Genomic DNA, 22316 nt, shown 5'->3' on the forward strand with positions numbered 1-22316 from the left:
CGGTGCCTGTAAGATGGAGAGAGAGAGCAGGTACAAAGACAGGTTTCACAGTATTATATTTACATAAGGTGATAGATGAACCCAACTCCTTGAAGATGGGCCAGATAGAATCTCCCAGGACAGGATATAGACAGAGGATCAGATTCAGATCTGGGAAGGTGACCTCTTCTAAAGTGCAACGCCAGCATCGCACCCCTCTCTGGCACTACTCTCCTAGAATGTCCCTCTTCCGAAATCCCCTTCTAGATGATTAGATTATCGATCAGTATCTCATTTTCTTGAGCAGAGTTTCTGGCAGCAGCAGGGTCTGAGACCACGTCTCGGACAGAATCTGTAGCAGCATACGTGTTGGGTCTGATAATAGTCTCTAGCTAACTATACTATTCTGCATTCGTGTACCACCCCCAAAAGTTTCAATATTTGTGTTTTCCCTTATTCTGATTTGTCAGGGCGAGGAGGTGAGTTCATCACACCATAATAAAAGTAATATTTTCTCTTTGGACCATTTTCCATGTTTCCGCCCCTTAATTTACTTTATCATAGCTTTATAACCACCCGCATTTCACATTATGATCATTACAAGTTATACATTTTATTCAAAATTATTGCTCTTGTCCGGGTCATTAGTTTGCTTTCTCAGGCGTGTTCGCACAATGTGGCCTTGGCTGTGATTCAAGTGTGCCATCATAGTTTCTGCCAAGTTTCTATGCGCCTGCGCGCGGATCAGGTGGGGTAGGGATTTCAGTCACTCTCCGAGGCCCAAATATGAACTAATAAAAAAGTCAGAAAAAGACACGTTAGAATGTGACAATAAATGATTTCACTGTATACCACTTATCTCTACTCTATCCCCATTTACTTATTTTAATCGTTTCGCATTAGTGCTTAGTAGAACTTATAGGTTTAGTTTAAGCGAGAGCATGTGCATTATCAAGTGAGTTTCAAGCGGCCATTTTTAAAGCTATTGCGCAGCTGCAAAGTTTTCCCCCTAGCACAGAAGGCGTCATACTACGTAGATGCATAGACACGCAGTGAAGTTCCCGCGTTTTTGGCGGCCAATTTTAAGACACTCTGGTTACTTGTTACTAATACACATAGGCAAGCATCCCCTAGAAACAGTATGTTTGTATGTAATACAATATTAGTATTTACAAGACTTGTTGGTTACGTTGTTACATGTTATTTGAGACGATTGCATACAAGCAAGTTTCTAGAATACAAAACCTTGCTACATCAATCCCCTCTCTGATGGCATTTAATGCCATTAATAATTTCTACTAAATCAGATGCCAACTTTAGCACATCTCGATTTCTTCTTCAACTCTTTCATTTCTTTCCTTCTCCTTTTTGCATTGTAATCCTCTCATTCTTTTGTAAAAGACTCCTTTTAATTCCTCTAGTTGTATTTCTTCGAGTTTTCTTTTTTTACCTCTTTCATTCCTATCTCCTGCTCCCTGTGCAGCATTTGTGCCAAAACATTATTGCCAATACTAATAGTGTTATTCCCATTATGGGCAGTATTATGTGACCTAGAATACCATTACCTATGTTGGAGAACCAACTACCTAAGGTAGAAATGCTATTTGTCAATTTCTTCCATACACTTTCAACTTCCAGTGGTTTCAACTCTTCTAATTTCGTAATATTTTTTATGTGTCTTCCAATTTCAACACTTTTATCTGAAACATACGTGCAACAATATTGCGTTTTCAATAATTTACAGACTCCACCCTCTTTTGCCAATAGTATGTCAAGAGCAAGCCGATTTTGCATAACCATAGATCTGACCGTAACTAATTCAGTGTTGATCGTCAAGAATCCTCCAGCAGTGTCAGTAGATAACCGATCAACTGCTGTAGACAACCAACATATTTTCCGTTAATTTAGAAGAACTCCCACTGAAGGTATCAATGCACCAAAAATGTCACCTACAATTTCTGAAAAACTAGCTATTTTTACACGTGTTAGTCCATTATTGTCTTCATTGCTTCCAGTGATTATTTTTACATGATAAACTTTAGGGAATACTATTCCAAATTAGCAACTCCCATACCAATGGTCTGGCAGTCTAAAATAGGCTTTATTGCCACACACATATTAGATTCCAGGAAATACTGTATCTGTCCCTCCTTTTAGTCCCCATCCCCCAATTACTAAGAAATTATGTTCTCATTCACTGGAACCAATAAACACACTGTTATATTCAGTCTTTAACCTATGGAGACAGATTTTTCCCTTCTTTTCAAAATCCAAGGACATAGTCGCATGAGTCTTGCCATTTGCATAATGCTCTTCCTCCTCAGCCCATTTAGGTATCTGAGGTTTAGGTTCAGAAGCTCTCCTTTGAAAATCCGGTCTCCTTGTCTCAACTAAATTCAAAAATATTTTCTGTTCTTCATGCAATTTACAAGTTAAATTGTGCTTATGTGCTTCAGCTATATCTATTGCTTTCATTGTTAGAAAATATTCACCCATAAATTGTGAGTCTCTCGTACTAAGGACAGGGTTCATGCTCTTTCGCATAGGAACCTCGGAAAAGATCACATCTACATTAGAATAATAATATTGCAATTTCCCTGTCCTATAAAATAAGCTTGCTAAAACACTACATGAAATACCATATGTCAATGGTAAATGATGATATGTTACTCCTGCTACAGATGCGGGTAATTTCATACACACATAGCAATCACTAACCTCCATGGTCTCTACATATTGTACTAACAGGTTTGTAAAAACATTTAAGTCTGTATCATTTTTATTCGCAGCGTGATGTAAATCTAACTCATCTGGTGCTTCTAATTCTACTTTTTCTCCTTTGATGGTATCTACCTTTATTATCAGTGCTATTTTGTACATTTGTAACCATCAAATAAGGAAAGGCCACTGTTAGTACTAACCATATTATGAGTACTAAAAATATACTACATATACATATTCTACAACATTTCTTAAAACAATCCGGTTTTCCAGTAGCCCTATTGTCAATCATTTTATCAAATGGGATAAGAAGATTTCTCTTCTTTACTCTAGTAATTTACATTTTGTGACAGAATATAAAGGGGAAAAATCTTTCAAGTTGGTCTCACTTCTTCATCAATTTTCTCTGCATTTAAGCTTTCATCATCTTCTCCAATTATTTCCAAATTCTCGAAATCTTCAAGAATAACGTACGTCCATTTGGGACCTTTGAATTTATTATTTATTAATTTCAATCTTGGACTTCTTTGTTTTGGTATTTCAGTTGACGGTCCAGATCGACTGGATACTTTGTCTACTTGCTCTGGTTCCACTGTTATGGGTTTAAACTGGTATTTCACTCTCTGAATAACACTAGGCCAATTATCACCTTTTCTGATTCTTTTAGCTTGCACTACACTTTCACTTTCTACAAGTGTTCTTTTATTTTCAATAATTTGTGGCACAACTTGATTATTTTTGTTTTCCGAATCCCTCTCTACCTGACCTTGTCCAGGGCTTAATTTTTTGATGTCACCTGCCTGGATGTGTTCTTCTTCCCTAATCTGACCCTGTTCAGGTTCAGTTTTGTTTGTCTTTTGTTCTTCTTTTACCTGAACTTGTTTTGCTTTTCCTGTCTGGTCCTGCTAAGGTCTTTCTGCTTCTTGATTTTCTTCTGCCTGAACGTGTTCTCTAAGACCTATCTGTCCCACCTCAGACTCTGGGGCTGTGACTTCGACTTCATCTGTCTGAGTAAATTGCTCTTTTCTTGTCTGGTCCCGCTCAGGTTCCCTAACAATCGTATTTTCACTTACCTGAGCGCGTTCTTCTGTTCCTACCTGGTCCTCACTCTTTCCCTGACTAGCTAATCTAGTTTGGCTACTTGTTCTTACTTTCTTCAGGTATCTCAACTATTGGGATCCAATCATCCTGACTGGTGCTTGGTTGTTCTCAGTCAGCTACTTCAGGATTTATTATTTGAGACCCTTCAGCTGTACAACCTTCAGCCCCTTCTTCTGCTTGAGTCTGTTGAGGTTCTTCTTTGCCAGGTGCTGGTACTCTTTTAATATGGCTTGCATGAATCCAATTAGGCAAACCTGCACATTTTACTGCTGTTGTTGTAACCAATATAACCTAATGTGGTTTATCCCACCTTGGTGCCAGACACGATTCTCGAGTATGGTTCTTCACTACAACCCAGTCACCGGGATTTAGATCATGCTTGGTTCGGCTGCCTGGGTACTGCGTCTTCTCCAACCTGGTGAGATATAGAACACACTTGGTCAGCCAACTCTTTGCAATACTCCAGTACCAAATCATCAGTTACATTTAACAGCTTGTGTCCTGGTATACATGCCTGCCTCATTGTTCTTCCCATGATTATTTCATGGGGACTCAATCTGGTATTCTTTTCTGGAATACTTCTAAGTCCCATCAGAACAAGAGGTAAAGCATCAGGCCAGTCCAGTGGAGTGGATGCACATTCCTTTTCCATCCTTGAATTAATTGTACCATTCAATTGTACTACTATTCCAGATGCCTTTGGGCGGTATGCGCAGTGCAGCTGTTGTTCAATTTTGAATGCTTCACAAATTAATCGAATTATTTCATTATTAATATGAGACCCTCGGTCTGATTCAATAGTTACTGGAAAACCGAAAGGTGGTATAAGCTCTCTTAATAGGAGTTTGGCCACTGTCAAGCTGTCATTTCTTCTGGTGGGGTATGCCTCCACCCACTTTGAAAATAGACAAACGATGACAAGTACATATTTCAATCCTCGACAAACAGGCAACTGAATGAAATCAATTTGAAGTCTTAAAAAGGGACCTTCAGCTTTTCCAATTTTCCCCGTACAGACTATTGTTTTCTTGCCGATATTCATTTGTTGGCATGTCAAGCATCTTTGGCAAAGACTCTCTGCAATGGTCCTGAACCTTGGATTAAACCAATCTCGTCTGAAGAGTCTAACCATTGCATCTCTGCCTATGTGGGTGTCTCCATGATACATCCTAGCCATGGGTGCAAGCATACAGTCTGGCAATACAGGTCTGTCATCTAAGTAAACCCATACACCATCTTCTGCCCTTCTCTGACAACCAATTTTCTCCCACTCTTCTTTTTCTTTTTCCTCTGCTTCATCTTGGAGTTCTCTTCTCTCCATGTTTGTAATCCTGACAACAGCATAAGTTGGCAGCTGATTCCACAATTTTCAACTTTCCTGTTTACTGCCATTTGAACTTTTGCACAGTGTTGGGCAACCTGGTCAGCATATCGATTACCTGCAGTCACATGGTAATTTCCTGACTTATGTGCAGCACATTTGACCACTGCCACTTCTTTTGGTAATTGTATTACTTCAAGCTACTCTTTCACAAAATTTCCATTTTTAATGGGAGACCCTGAAGAGGTCAGGAAGTCTGGCTGCATCCAGAGCTGGCCAAAGTCATGCACAACTCCGTAACCATACTGACTATCAGTGTAAATGGTTACTCTCCAATTTTTCCCATTTTTGCAGGCTTTAATGAAAGCTATCAATTTGGCTACTTGTGCAGACTTGACTCCTGGTAAATAGGATGCTTCGACTATTCCAGCCAATGTACATACAGCATATGCGGCACTCAACCCTCCCTCCTCATGGCGCATTCATGAGCCATCTACAAAAAGCTTGTGCTCAGCATCTTTCAAAGACTCATCCTGTATGTCTGGACGGGGTTTAGTACTGAGTTCTGTTACATCAAGACATTCGTGTTCAGCTTCATCTTTCACTTCCTCATTGTATGGATCTGGCAACAAGGTAGCTGGGTTAAGAACAGTACATCTAACTATGATCACATTTTCTTCTCCTAATATGATCCTTTCATATTTTGTCAATCTGCTCGGAGTGAGATACTGAGTTCGAGTTCTTGTTGAAAGAATCACAACTGCATGAGGGACGTATACCTTAACATGGTGTCCCATCTCAATTGACTCACTTTGTTCTATACTTGCACACGTTGCAGCCACAGCTTTTAGGCATCCTGGCAATGCGGATGCTACAGGATCTAAGGTAGCAGAAAAATATGCCACAGGACGTTGCATTAGACCATGTCTCTATTTTAAGATTGAGAGGGCACAGTTATCTCTCTCACAACAGAATAATGCAAATTCTTTCGAATAATCTGGCATACCTAGAGCAGGTGCTTCACATAAACAATTTCACAATTTTACAAAAGATTGCATGCTTTGATCATCCCACTCTACTGGGTCTTTTGCTTGTTTCTTTGTCATTTGTATCAAGGGTTTTGCCAGTAGAGAAAACCCTACAATCCATTGCCTGCAATAGCCCACAACACCAAGAAACATTCTTTTTTCTTTTTGTGACTGCGGTAGTTTCATTTGCTTTATTATTTTTATTCTCTCAGTGGTCACTCTCCTTAATCCTCGTTCTATTTGGTGTCCCAAATGTTTTACTTCGTTTGTGCAGAATTGTGAATTTTCAGGGGACACTTTATGTCCACCTTTTGCTAGATGGTTCAATAGGGCAATGGAATCAGTTACACAGTCACTCCTTGTTTTAGACGCAGCCAATAGGTCATCAATATACTGCACCAGGAATGACTCTCGACGTAGTACCAATGTCTCAAGACATTTGTTCAAAATTTGATTAAAGATTGAAGGAGTTTCTGTGTACCCTTGAGGAACGTGATTCCAAACATAGATACGATCCTCAAATTTAAAATAAAAAATAAAACTGACTATCAGGATGCAGTGGGATGAAGAAGAAAGCATGGCATACATCTATTACGGTAAACCATCTTGAATTCCATGGTATTTGGTACAAAATCACTGCAAGGTTGGGTACTATAGGGCAGCATGGCACACCAATCTTGTTTATCTTTCTTAATTGTTGAACTACCCTATGTTTTCCGTTTAGTTTCTTAATACCAATTATAGGTGAATTACCGGGACTACTCATGATTTCCTTTAGTATGCCTTGCTCGACCATTCGATCAATTTCTGCTGCAACACCAGCCTTCACTTCAGGACTCATCTTGTATTGTCGAGTATTTGGATAAACCACACCTTCTTTCACAGTTATTTTAACAGGGTCTACATCCGTCATCAACCCTACTTCTTTTCCTGTAAAATCCCACATTTCAGGATTCACTGTCGTTTTGATCTCATCGGGTAAGTCATCTTTGGTCATCACTGAATATAATTCATCTACTTCTGTTCCTTGTTTGGCTAACATGATCTTATATATTCCATCTTTGTCAGGGGTTTGAATGGCAACACCGTCCAGCGTGCAAAATATAGTGCAATTCATTTTGCACAACAAGTCCCTTCCCAATAAATTTACAGGACTAGAATCGCACACTACAAACTTGTGCATTTCTTTAAAATTTTCAATGCACACTTCCATTGGTTTTGTAATAGGGGTCCTAATTTGTTTATTAGAAACGCCCACTACTTGGATCGCTTCTCCCGAGAGGGTTAGGTTTGGGATGTCTGTTGTTCCCACAGTAAAACGGGTAGCACCAGTGTCCAATAAAAAGGTAATGTCATTTCCTTCTAACTTTCCATTAATATACGGACCTGACTGATCTACCGGTAAGGATGCGCCAAGTACGCACTCCTTTTCCTCCCCTCTCAGGCACCGTCATTGATCTTGATCTCCAAAATACGTATCCTGCAAAAGAAATTGCAATGTTAATTTTTCTTACCACTTCCTTCCTGGAATCCGGAGTCCGCACTGTACTTGGCTTGACTCACAAAATTTGGCAAAGGGGCAGGTGGCAATTGAATTGCGGTTGATTCATTAGCACCTCATTCTGCGTCTGTGGATTTAAATTTTGATTTGGGCCATTATTATGCTGTATGATTTTACCCTCGTTTTTCCAATGCCCCAATTTTCCGCACCCATGACAAGGGAACTTTTTCTTGGCATCTTCACTGCTCAACTGCCCTTTTGGTTTACCCCCATTATTTTCACCCTGACCTTGCCCCCGTCCTGTATTTTCTGCTTGATTTTGGAACTGGAGTTCTTGCTGTTCTTCTAATTTCGCTTGAGCCCACATCACTTTTTCTTCTAAATTCTTTTGTCTATTGTCAATTTCATCCCCACAATATTTTGCATATTTTAAAATCTCATCTATTGGTTTTGCTTGCCAGCACAAATTATGCTGCTTAATCATTTCAGATATTTCTTTTCGTAACCTTTACACAAACCGATACACAAAATGAGTCCTGTCCTTATCCCCAATACTCTCAAATCCACTGTACTATTTGAACACCTGTAGGAGGCGCTCATAGTATGCATGTACAGACTCCTCTTTTTCCTGGGTTGTTCTATCTATTTTTATCCAATCTTTTTCTTTTGGGGGAATTTTCCCTTTTAAAAAAGTGATTACTTGGTTATTTTTCTTCATATTCTCCTCTGATGGAGCTCCTGTTTTCTTATTTCTCGGGTACTCATCATTAGGTCAATCGACTGTAATTTCACATTCAGTCCAAAAATCAGCAGGCACCACTATATCAAAAAGACCATCTAGATCCTTCAACAAAACTTTCGACACCTTCACAAACCTTTCAACTTGCCTGTACCATTCCACTGGTTTTTCTCTCAACTTGGGGAAATCATTTGTAAATGATTAAATATCCTGTCGGGTCCATGGGACATGTACATAACCCCCTCTTGGAACTTCTCTCATTGGCTACAACCTTTCTGCCTTCTCTGTTTCTTTCATTAAATATTCAGATGTTACTCGATTTGTTTGGGCTTCCTCCTTTTTCTTTGATCACCAAACTTTTCACCTGTCTAAGTCTCCCCATTTCTGCAATATAGTCATTACTTTTTTAACCTGCAAATTTTTTCCTGACGCGTTCATGTTCTCCAAATCCTTATCGGAAAATTCTGCTCTATAAGGTTTTTGCAATACTTTGGATTGCCCTATTTCTATTCCCATTTCAGAAGCTAAATTTATCAATTTTTCATGAAATGTTTTTGTGTTTCGGGTTATGCTTCTGCAAATAAACAGCAATTCTTCCTCATTATGGGTATTTAACCTATCTAATTCTACATTTCCAGCTATCATTTCTTCTAATTCAACTCTTAATTTAAATATGTCTAATATTTTCGGTGGTGGATTTGGTTCCTCTATTTCCTGTGCCCATCTTTCTATATCTTCTGGAGTTACAATGGTGGCACTTTTTGATCCAGTGGCTGTCTCAATTCATACCTCTTTTGAGCAACCTGGTGTGACTCTTCTGGGTGTGTCATTTATTTGCCAACTTTATCGACAAGTCTATTAATGAAATTACAGACTCGCAATCACTAGTTTGGTCATCAACTACTAGCTTCTCTTTTCTTGGCTCAATAATGGGTGTAGTCATGACAGGTGTTTTAGGACAATTTGATTTATCCCTGTACAGTGGGACAACAGGACCTATAGTCACTGGTATAGTCAGAGCTTCGGGATGTGCGTTTAACTGTGTTATCTTCTGTATTAATTTGTCTCTATTCTTATTTATTGCTTTTTAAATTTTCGTGAAGTACCTTTTCCATTGTTCTCTCATATATTATTTGTGGCACTAAGGGTGTATTTAAAATCGGAGCATTCAGGGTAGTTCTATTATGTCTTTCTTGATAAGGCGGAGGATTTTTCACTAGCATATCTTCTAAATAATCATCTTCTGAGTCTCCGCAACCCGTTAATGTTCAATGCTTTTTCTTTTCTGTGCACTTTCCTCCTGTCTGTTAACATGGCCTGCCTCCACTGTTTCATCTGCTTATCTCGAGTTTCACGTAGAAATTTTGGATAAAATCTACTCAAATTTCTGTCACTCCTGGGTCTATCTTGCTCAAATGCCTCAGTCTCCCATTCTTCTAGTGCTTCATACTGAGTTAATCTGGGTCTTGGCAATAACTCATTTATTCTAGTCCGTAAATGATGTAATATTCTTCTATTAAATGTCCCGTACTTTGGGAACACCAGTATTCCATCATCTTTTGTATATTCTACCCAATTCTCTAACCATTCGCAAGTATGATAACCTCTTTCTACCATCGTATAGGATGCTGGAGTTTTCGGAGGAGGAATGAGAATTCCTTCTCTAGTTTTAATGGGTTTGTCCTTTCTAAAATAATTCTTAATTTTCTGCATAAATGAAATTTTTCTTTTCTCTCCATACATTTTGCGTGATCTCTCTTTTATGTATTGTTCGTGGGCAAAGCCTAAATATCTTCTGTCTGGGCAAGTCCCTATTAATGTTGGACCGTACATACAAAATCCACTATCTATTATTCTTCCTAGGCTTTCTATGTTTACAGCTATTCAAATGTCCGCTTTTTCTTAATACACTCCTCCAATAGTATAGCGTCTTCTAGTCTTGCAACCCTTCGAGGTTTGATTTTTACTGTGCGTTTTGCCAATACTAGCATGGCTCTCGGTGATGTCAGTATCACTCCTCACTACTGACCCCTCTTTTACAATTCTCGCGTCAGTCACACACCCGCTGTTCCAACCAATCCCTGCGCGGCTCTTTGTGACATCAGTGCAGCACCCGCAACTGACTCCTCCTTTTCAAGGTAATACGAAAACCTATTCTCTCACAATTTTACATGCAATCTTCATTAATCAACAACATAGAAACATTTACTACTGTGTCCGATCCTCTAAATTCAAAGAATAGTCAACCTTTTACTGCAAGCAAACCTTTTCCGCTTACTCTTCATACACTACAAGTAAAACTTTTCCACTTACTCTTCACACAAACATCAGAGAACCTGCTACTCCTTCAGGATTACCCTTTCGAAGTGATATAAGACCAAAGTTTCACCAGCGAACTCCTTTGATACCAATTACTCTCACTTTTATACAAAAGAAAAGTAATCCCTAAATCAGTGCTTCTAGTCCTGCGTAACGTTCAGCACTTTCCTGATCCAGACAAGTAACCTCACTGCAGTATGGCTTCCATTCGCCACCCGCTATTCAATATTCCCGGGAAATTCCAGACAACATGAATCAATAAATAAACAATTAATGAATAGCGGTTGTTAATGCATAAATCAAATAATTCTATCCACAATATTCTCTACCTAACTAACTAGAACCTAACCATGCCTCTCCTACCAAGCAAAACTGATGGAGCGTGGGTTACCAGCTCGGGTTACACATACACATACCTAATATTCACCTGAGCCCAAAACATTCACACAGATAAGCTAGTAAACTCCGCTGTCATCAATTTTGAGTTTTACCTGTAATTTGATAGTCACCTTTACCAAGTCTTACCAATTTGATCTCCTTAATAATTCCTTTACTCAACGAATCAGGTTGCTGAGATAGTTTAAGGTAGAAAATGACATTTAACTTAAGCTTGAAATAACCACAAACTCAAAGTTTTTAAAATCTTTATCTAAATCAATAATTTTGTGAGTCAGAATCAAATGCAGTTTGAACACCTTTTCTCAAGAGGCAAGATAAAAATCAAATATAGCAAAGTCATAATAATGATCAATGAAGACGGTATCTGTACGAGGGAGAGAGAGAGCAGGTACAAAGACAGGTTTCACAGAATTATATTTACCTAAGGTGATAGATGCACCCAACTCCTTGAAGATGGGCCAGATAGAATCTCCCGGGACAGGATGTAGACAGAGGATCGGGCAGATTCAGATCTGGGAAGGTGACCGCTTCTAAAGTGCAACGCCAGCGACGCACCCCTCTCTGGCACTACTCTCCTCGAATGTCCCTCTTGCGAAATCCCCTTCTAGATGATTGGATTATCGATCAGTATCTCATTTTCTTGAGTAGAGTTTCTGGCAGCAGCAGGGTCTGAGACAGCGTCTCGGACAGAATCTGTAGCATCATACGTGTTGGGTCGGTGACGAGTCGGAATGACGGATCTGACAAGTCTGACAATAGTCTCTAGCTAACTTACCTCAATTATACTATTCTGCATTCATGTACCACCCCCAAAAGTTTCAATATTTGTGTTTACCCTTATTCTGATTGGTTAGGGCGAGGAGGTGAGTTCATCACACCATATTAAAAGTCATATTTTCTCTTTGGACCATTGTTCTATGTTTCCGCCCCTTAATTTACTTTCCCATAGCTTTATTCCCACCCGCATTTCACATTATGATCATTACAAGTTATACATTTCATTCAAAATTGTTGCTCTTGTCTGGGTCATTAGTTTGCTTTCCCAGGCGTCTTCGTCCAATGTGACCTTGGCTGTGAATCAAGTGTGCCATCATAGTTTCCGGCAAGTTTCTATGCGCCTCCGTACGGATCTGGTGGGGTAGGGATTTCAGTCACCCTCCGAGGCCCAAATATGAACTAATAAAGTCAGAAAAAGACACGTTAGAATGTGACAATAAATGATTTCACTGTATACCACTTATCTCTACTCTATCCCCATTTACTTATTTTAATCTTCTTGCATTAGTGCTTAGTAGAATTTATAGGTTTAGTTTAAGCGATAGCATGTGCATTATCATGTGAGTTTCAAGCGGCCATTTTTAAAGCTTTTGCGCAGCTGCAAAGTTTCCCCCCCAAGCACAGAAGGCGTCATACTACGTAGATGCAGTAGACTCATGCGCAGTGAAGTTCCCGCGTTTTTGGCGGCCATTTTTAAGACACTCGGGTTACTTGTTAGTAATACACATAGGCAAGCATCCCCTAGATACAGTATGTTTGTATGTAATGCAATATTAGTATTTACAAGACTTGTTGGTTACATTGTTACATGTTATTTGAGAGGATTGCATACAAGCAAGTTTCTAGAATACGAAACCTTGCTCCATCACCACCATCTACAGAAACTTCAAACCCCAACCCACCACTGTCGACATCCTCAACCATCTCGTCCCCACGAATAAAAACATGACCACCTGGGACCAGCTCACCACGCAAGACACCACAACCATCATGAACTCCACCCACTCAGGAGCACACACGGACTCCAGTCACGATGGCCCACATCTTGAAGAGCAAGACTATTGGAGATGAATTCACAGCCCTCCATGACAGTAGTGTTTGCAGCGCCCGGATACACTCATGGGTGATCAGCCGCACCATTCAAATCCAGATTGATTGATTGAATGATTAATTCCATGAAGAAATATTTTTACGTTACAAGCCAGATCCTTGACTTTTACAGTGGTTATTTATAAGTGCTGTATAGCTTAAAGACGTTACTGTTAAACATTTTAAACTTCCAGTTGGATGCCAGCTTTTATGTGGCATGAACCAATGATTAGAACAATGATTTGAATAAACCATTTCATTTTGACAGTGCAAAATGTAGGAAGTTAGGCTTGTGTTAGAGTGCCTTTCAACCCAGCTCTTTTAGTTTTAGTACATGGTCCACTAGGTGTCGCTGTAAGCTTAATTATGTCCACACGGCAGGAAAATCTAAATATGTTTGTCCTAACAATGCTGTCAATTTATGCATAACACCACTGCGTCTTACTACGTTATCTATCGATTTGTCAGCACCTCCAAAGGAGCAAACCTCATATCTGTTAGTATTTGTTTTAAGTAGTGATCATGGCATATCTATCCTCAGCTGGCGGCAGTTGAGGGATGTGCTGTCGCGTTGGGCGAGTGAAGCCTCTCCCTCTGCAAGCATTTGCAATCTGAACATTTGAGAATAAAAATATTTGTCTGGAGTGGAATATGGCAGCAGATCTCTTGAATTAGCAGTTTAGTTGGAGAAGGGAGCTAAAATTAAAGCATTTCATATTTCATTTAGCTATTTCCCAGATTGAAATAGATCTATCTCTTTTACGTTGAAAATATGAGTCTGTTAGTACGATTTCTTCTTCCCTGGTCTGTATTTCGTATTAGGTCCTGAAACTGAACAGCTTCAGTAGGGAGCGTGCCAGGTGTTGGAATAACATATTCATGTTTTTTCTGTTCATTCCGTTGCAGGGATTTCAGTGCAAGTGCTGATAATATCCAGATTGACAAAACTAAACCTCTGTGGCACAACTACTTTCTGTGTGGACTGAAAGGAGTTCAGGTAATGTGGATGCAAACGATTAATAATGACGTCATTTGTGAAGTGCAGCTCTTTTCCTAGAGGAGCCTCTAATGCCTTAAGGTTGTTCGTTTGGGGAAATGGTGTAAATCCCACAACCAGTGTTTTACAGGTTGCATTTGTTGATAGTCTGGAAAAGTCCTTGACTCACCCTTTTAAAGCCAAAAGGGACCGGGTAGAAAGACCGACCCCCCCCCCCCCAAAAAATCATCTTTGTTCTCTCCTTCCGGAAACACTAATCATCAAGTCATTCAGAATACACCGAACCAATTGCCTTCTTTATGTTCATTGATTGAACCGTTAATTATAACTGTATCCTTTATATTTAAAAAAAAACCAAAAGTGCGCATTTATTGCTATAATATAGCCTTATAGCCCGCCGTAGCGGGCTATACCGGCTATTAAAGGCCCGCTGCAGCGTTCAAGGCCCGAGCCGAAGGCGAGGGACTTTAACAAAAGCAGCTGGACTTTATTAGCGGTATAGCCCTGCTACGAAGGGCTATAAGGCTATTAGAACATTCTGCCACTAGAGGGCAGAATGTTCTAACAAATAAAACAAAGGCTTCTCGAAGCTTGAGGAGATTTAAATCCCCTCGAGCTTCGAGAGGCTTTTGTAAAACATTGGAATGTTGCTCTGCGGGCCTTTACCGGCCCGTAGAGGCACGGAGCACTCCATTGTCTACAATGGAGTGCTCCACATTCCAATGTTCTAATTAAAATATATATCATTATATCAACAATGTACAAAATGATACATATACAGTATAGAACAGCACAATAAAATCTAAGAATAATCATCCTCATGTTCAGAATATCGATAATATATACAAAACAATGCTCTGTGCAGCAATTTACACTATACATTTATAGTTTTCTCATAATCAATCCTGTATCTACATCCACAATATATCATGGCTTATAAGCATATGCAGATAATTGCAAACAAAAACTGTATATTTAAAAAATATCCTTGTACGTATTATGTTTCATCCCTGTACAAATAATGTTGATGCGGCGGATCTTGGACTCAAATCCCCGCCTTCTTCGGGGCAACTTCACATAAAAACTCTTAAATAAAAGCAGTTGTTTACTCTCCATTTCCACTTCATACTCCTATTTCGCTCTTGATGTTTCCTCCAAACAAGAGGTTCAATCACCCTCAGCGTAGTCTTGTCTTTATGTTAGAAGGTGCACGTGCCTTGTTTAATGTAGATTATTCTGGTCATGATATATCAATTTCTGTGTCATCCCCCTCACTTCATGCTCATGGCTTAATCTTTTATAGATAATCGGGAGTCCTTATCATCGTTTTGGAATACTCATAAGTTAAGTTCTTTTTCGATATTCAACCCCTGGTCTTGTACGATGCAGAGTGCTCTTTGCTGCAATACATCCGTCTTCTTCTCAGACAGGGTGGTTTAACACAGTCTATGTCAAACCTAGGTGCCTAAATCCTGATTCCTGAATGTCCTCTTCCTATATGGAGGGAAAAGTGCAATGGGCTATGGGCTAACACTTATCCCAGTTAATCTTGGCCCCATGATAGACCTCGGTAAATAAAATTGTTGTCCAGAGTTTTTCATTTGTATTTGTATTTTTGGAGCATTAGAGAAGGAATTTAGCTTGGGTAGACATTGCTGATATGGGCCGAATTTTTCTGGACAACATTTTTTTTAGAATGGCGGATGTGTTGCAGTGATGATGTGATATTTTAGGAACCATGGGACCTATATACATCATTTTGGTGTCAAAACATACGTTTTTGGGGGTCAAGCAGCCTGATTGAGACCAAAAATAACTCCTCATAGCAACCCTTCTGCCATTTTTCAAAATGGTAGCTATAATAGAGGAAGAAGAGACATATAGAAATAAAACAAATAATGGTTTTTAATCCTTTTATGTATACACCAAACAATCTTTATGATGTGATTATGAAAATAAAATTGGTTATCACTCCTGTTTTAGATTAGACACATTTTCATAGCTCACTTTATTTATTTGTTTCGGCAATTGCTCGTTGTACATTTCCAGAATGTTAAATATTTGAGAAGGCATATCAACCGGGACATCTTTTTTTAGTACAGGTTTTACAAGTACTTGTACATGTAAGTTCTGTGGGTAGAGGCTCTCAAACTTTCGTAGGTTTTGGCACCCCATTAATATCTTCCAAACCAAATTCACACATATCTTTCTCTACATATGCATGATCCAAACCATTTACACATCTTCTGATCAAGTAGAATGCATTTTTAATGTGTCCACGCGCAAAATATGACATCGGTGGAAAGTCTCTTAATGGGACTGATATTCTTGAACCCTTTGTACCAAAGATCATCAAATGTGTGACAGTCAAAACTCTTTTTCCACACATGCACAAGTTATGTTTCTATATATTTAAAGTCACATTCTTCTTGTGTCCCAGCAAATCCTTTTAGAAACTTCACAGGTTCAGCGGTTAAAGCTTCAAGCTTTGTTCCAACTTTGCTCATAGTGTCATCACACGTAAGAATATGTGCCTTGGTAAAGAAACAATGGATTTAGGCCCAGATCTCTGTACTGGGTTAAATGTTTGACATTGTTCAGCATTCTGTTCATCAATTGTTCTTTTTGCATTTGTTACCCCAAGTGGAATGGGTGTGCCCAGACGTGGGTCCCGTGCTCTCCATGCAAATGGAGTCAAGCTAGCCTGGCTGATGAGGGGTGAAACCCCGAAACTGGTCCCAGGATGCTTGTTTCCAGTCCAGGGAGGACTTGGCCTGGCAGTTCGGGCAGACTGTTCCCCTGAGGAACAGGGTGAAGACAGATGTGCATATGGCTGGGGGAGCGAAGAAATTATGGATTTAGGCACAGAGCTTTGTACTGGGGTGAATGTTTGACATTGTTCAGCTTTCTGTCCACCAGATGATCTTTTTGCATTGCTAAGAACACTGGGCATTTCTGGGTCAAGTTTTTTGTACAAACTATAACTTACCTACAACTCTGACAACCCTTGACTTATGAACATTGCAACAAATCTAAGTAGCACAATAATAACATATGCGTCATATGGCAGTAAAATGACTCGATTGGAACCATTTCGAACAGCCCACTCAACATGTGGCACAACACGAAGATCAGCTTCCTCCAATTTGCTGTTAAGTTCTTGAACAATATGGCCCGTACCATTTGAATATATTTCTGCAGGCACCAACTCGTCATTGACAATCATTCCATTTGCAATAATTGGACATTTAATGTTCACTGAAGCATCAGCAATGTTTTGGTGAGTTAACATATCCAAGTTCATCATTGTTGACCAGAATGTATCTAGTTACCCAGGTATAGATGTCGAATTTTTGATGCAGGCAAGGTCAATTGTTCCACTTGTAGACATTTGTCTGATTCTCTCACATTCTTTGACATATAGTTCAAAATAACTGTCAAAGTCAATGTGCACTACTTGCAAGGTGCACACTGACTTTGATATTTGTAGAACAGTCTGAACGATCTCTGTGACGTTTTGCATGACTGAAATCTTGACCATTCGCAATTGTGACATATAGTCCACGGCAACAGCAGTTTTCAGTGAGGACACCTTTTCAATTTGAAATTCTTCAGGTGACAGTTTTTTTTGGAGCTCTTATATGAGTTTGTGCTTCACTGGTTTGGTTGCAGCATCTCCATCAAATAATGCATTTGTTGGAAGAAAATTATGCGACAGAAGGTCCGTGATAAATTCACCCCTTTTTCTTTTGTTACATCCATCTCTATGTGCTTTACGAAAATTGTTTTGTAGTGGCTGATTGGACGAAACTCATAGCAATTAGTGTGGAAGATTAGCTTTAGTGATCTTGTCAAACAGCTTTTTCTCTTTCAATACAAATCTCTCCTGCTTCACGTGTCTTTATATCCTTATCCACATATTGTTTGGTCAAGAAGTTATGTAGTCGCACAGGCTCAGTCATTTAAAAGGGGTGTCGTTCCTACTGCATGAAATGAAGAAGGGTGTCAACATGTTTGTTTATTAAAACGTTCCCCTCTTTCCCACAAGTTAGTGGTGAGGAACAGTTTCACAATGGTCCATTAATTTTTAATTTGTCATCTCTCTGAAAATATTGCATGTATAAAGGACTTCATTGTAAACTAGCTTCCATTTAGCAACATATTCACTTTTATATGTCCGACCAACAATTGCCTTGTAGCTTTTCTGTGATCTCTGGATTGTCTGTTCCAGTTTCATATCTGGAGCAACAGCATTGAACTTTCCCTCTGTCTTTCACTACAAAATGTCTTTGGATACATTTTTTGTAGAGGTATGGTTTTTCCACCTCTAGCTATTTCACTATTTCCAAATACCAGGACCCCTATCTCAGGTAGTTTATGCAGTCGAATTAGCTAAACACAGTAATCAGTGACTCCATAGTATTCACTTGCAGCTCCCAATCCCCTTCCCAAACAGCATGTACCCAGTTTTTCACTAGAGCTATCATGTGTAAAACATTGCCCCAGTACTTGCAATGTTCCGATTTTTCTTCACATTCTTTGACAAACTCTACGGACTTGTTTTTCAAGTTTTCTGATTTTGAACTGAGTGTATTGAACATTGCCTGGTTTTGTGTTATGTCTTTCGAATGAAGTGCACCCTGTGCCTTGTTCACTTCTGAGATAAGTTATGCAAAACCTAATTTGTCATTCTTGATCCAGAAAGCATTTCACCGCAATGTTTCTATAGCCTCAGATATGATGAGCACACCTTGTAATGAACGAACATAATGAGTTCTGCTTAATACTGACTGGATAGTTTTGCTTTCAAAGATTTCAGCCTCAATGGGGGCGTGGCCAGCCGGCTAACATGGCGGACGCGAGTGACTGAAGCTCCGACCGCTACCCCCGGTTAATCCTGTGAGTTCTCCTGCGAGGGAGCAGACTGAGCCCATCGGACGCGGGCCTGGTGCGGGGAAACGGCGGGGAGTCTGCACAGCCCAGTGGATGGGGATTTGAGGAGCGACGGCCGGGGCGCTGCGATTCAGCGCGGCCCGGGAGGAGAGGGCGCGCGAAGAATCCCGCGAGGCAGCGTCAGCCGTTGGAGCCTGCGACCGCACGGACGCGCTGCATGTGCGACCGGTCCTCGCCCTGCAGGGCGCCCTAAGAGCTGCAGGCTGCTAAAAGAGTGGGGGTGCGACCAGCTGGTGCTGCTGCTGGGTGCCGAGGCGTTAAGGGAGGCACAGGCCAGGTGATAAGACGTGCACAGCGGTGACCTGATCTACGCCCCGAGGGCCTGCTGCGACCCGAGGTTTGACCGGAGGCCGGGTGCAGTGGAGCTGCGGCCCGAGAGAACAACGAGGTCGGGGGGAGACAAGGCGCTTGCTGCCCCGAGTGGTGGTGACTGTCGTCGTCATCTGGGCTGTAAGACTGAGCAGCAGGAGATGAGCTGGGGTCTTGGACTTGTACAGGCCCTGGGACTGGCGCGGGCCCTGCAGTGACTGTGGGGGAGACGAGCTGCTGGCGACTGAGGAGCCTGGGGGACCGCACACGCTGACACTACAGAGAGGGCTGAGGCCTGGGGGAGCTACGTGGCCCCATTCACGGGGAGGTGCGGGCGACGGAGGTCGGGCTGGTGTACCCTGGGGCCAGCGCACATAACAGGGCACGAGATGGAGCAGGTGGTTGCGCCCTCGCTGGGCAGCAGGCGGTGGCCGACGTTCCCGGCCGGGAGCAGCCACCTAGCGTGCAGCAGCTGAGTAAAGGAGCGCCTGGAGTGTCCAGAGAGATGCAAGGTCGCGGCGAGGGCTGCTTGCTTCCGAGCCTGGAGATACTGCCAGCCTGCAGTCAGGTGAAGAAGGAAGCGGGCGCCATTTCAAGGGAGGCGCCATTTTGAGTGAGACTGCAACACTCCCCGCGAGCGGTGAGTCTGAAACTGGAGGGCGCGCCAAGTGACAAAGAGTGAGGAGATAGGGGGCTCTCTGTGAGGCTGAAAGTTGGGGACCTGGACGAAGTGAACAGGACAATGTGGCCCTTGCTGGGACACTGACCGGTTGCTCTGCCACGGATGGACCAGCTGGCACTTCAATAGGTACAGCTTTGGGGTGGAGGTACTCCACGAAGTTGGGGTGGCAGAGAGTGGGTCCCACCGAGCGCCATCGGTGGGGGTCATAGGAGGCCCTGACGGGCGGTGCGCTAGAAGTGCAAGGATAGTGGTGCATTGCCCCGGGGGAAAAAGGGCGATACAGTCAGAGAACCCCTTGCCGATTGGGGGAAACCGCTGGTGAACTGAACAATTTTCCCCTGGAATCGGCTGGAGGATTTCTCTTTCCCAACCCCCTCCCCCCCCCCATGCCCGAAGTCGGGCACTGGGGCCCTGAGGACCGAGCGGAATTCCAGAAACCGCACAAAGAGGTGAGCTAGCGGGATACTTTGCTAGCTGAGGAACATGGTGGGGACACTTTTTCGCCTGGGCAGGTTGAGGGAGCCCTGGCTTGGGGGGCCCGCAACCGGCTGTGCCCACATCGCCTGCGGTCAGTTTGTGGATGCCGACTGCTCAGCAACTCGTGATGGGCCGGCTACGAGAGAAATCGCAGCAAGGTCAGATGCGCACAGGGAGCCTGGACCCCTTGCAGGGGCGTCCGGGGGGAGACATGGAGATGCAAAAGGCGGCCCTCTCAACCAAAATGGATTCCGTGCTTGCGGCGGTGGAGAGAATTGCCACTACCCTGGAGCAGACCAAGGATTCCCTAGAAACAAGGATCGATAAGGTCACATCAGATTTTACATGCCTCCACGCTGATCATCGTAAACTAGCCGAGAGGGTTGCGGCGCATAATCAAATGCTTCAGGAGCTCCAGCCCGTCGCCCAGAGCCATGGCGCAGCATTGCAAGATGTGCGGGACCGGGTCCATGCGCTTGCAGACCGGGTGGATGATGCGGAACGGCGCTTCCGATGCAATAATATTTGCGTGGTGGGACTTCCCGAGGGAGAGGAGGGAAGAAACCCGGAGCAATATGTGGAAAACTGGTTGCGTGATCTTCTTCCTCAGGGGGTGCTATCCCAGCACTTCGTAGTGGAAAGAGCGCACAAGATGACAGCGCAGAAGCCCAGGCCGGGGGCCCGGCCTCGCCCGTTCCTCTTTAAGCTCCTCAATTATCGAGACAGGGATGTGGTCCTGAGCGAAACTCGGAAATCAGGCGACCTGACTGGGGGCAGCAGCCGAGTTATGTTTTTTCCGGACTATACCGCAGCGGCGCAGGAGCAACTATATAGCAGTGAAGCGTCAACTTCGGGAGCTGGCGCTGCCTTACTCCCTGCTGTTCCCGGCCCGGCTAAGAGTGGTTGCAAAGGAGGGGACACGCTTCTTCGACTCCCCGGCGGACGTGTGTGACTGGCTGGAAGAGTCAGAGCAGTGGACAGGAACGAGACCCTCGGGTTCAGATGCTGGTAGCCGCCCAGAGAGAAGGTCCAGACGGCGCAAGCGCCGGGGATAACGCCAGTCTGCACGGCCGGGGCCAGTAGCGCCTAGCCCGGAGAGAATTAGAATGGAGCGGCGGGAGGTCCTTGAGGCGGTGGCGACACTTGGGACACCACAACACAGTGATCACATGGAGGTCCGCACGTTTAATGCTCCGGGCACCAGTGGGGCGTCGTCTCCATCCACTGAGATCTCGGTAGACTTGAATTTGCCAGCGGTGACCCCACAGACTGCTGACCTGATTGTGTGAGATTATGTCAGTATGCCCTTTTACATATGTAAGCACACATGTCATTGATTCGCACTGCATGCTGGGGGGCTCTTGGGGCCTAGCGGGGGCGTATTAGTTGAGCCGGGGTCGACCTGCTGCGCGGGGGCGGGATGCACACGGCATTAGATGCCACACTCGTCTACACTTGTGGGCTCCTGTCGCCGCGACTCGCACTGAGCCTGTGCGTCTGTTTAATTCTTGACACAATACTGCACCTCCTACATTCAGAGGAGATATGGGAGGGGGAATAGTACCAACAAGTTGTTGTTAACACACGAACCCCATCAGGCACTATACTGAAATAACTCACCACTGATTAGAGTCTCTATGGTTTGGACGGATGCCCTGTTGGGGATACACCCTATTTGTTATACTGTTCACAGTAGTTCTATTGTTTGCATGGCAGCGCATTAACATGCTCCCCTTGGACAATGAATCACCACCCCCAACCCCCCCCCCCCGGCGCGGACACTTCGACCCAAGTCTTGCCTGACTAAGCAGCTTTATGATGGCACACACTAATATCGTGACCTGGAATATACGGGGCATGCACACGCCGTTGAAACGTTACTCCATCTTTTCCTACCTGCAGCGGCATTCTGTTGGGATTGCCC

The 22316-nt window shown here is 42.6% G+C and overlaps 1 protein-coding gene across 2 annotated transcripts in view; it reads left to right on the forward strand.

Moving 5' to 3' along the window:
* The window catches only part of GALK2 (galactokinase 2), a 1202443-nt gene that overhangs the window by 203699 nt on the left and 976428 nt on the right, over positions 1-22316 (forward strand). For both annotated transcript variants that reach the window (XM_085644227.1, XM_085644226.1), the window contains one exon: positions 13881-13971. In XM_085644227.1, coding sequence (XP_085500353.1) covers positions 13881-13971 — 91 coding nt within the window. The remainder of the gene's footprint in view (positions 1-13880; positions 13972-22316) is intronic.

The sequence above is a fragment of the Triturus cristatus genome, chromosome 3_1 (genome assembly GCF_964204655.1).
Source record: "Triturus cristatus chromosome 3_1, aTriCri1.1, whole genome shotgun sequence".
Classification (NCBI taxonomy): domain Eukaryota; kingdom Metazoa; phylum Chordata; class Amphibia; order Caudata; family Salamandridae; genus Triturus; species Triturus cristatus.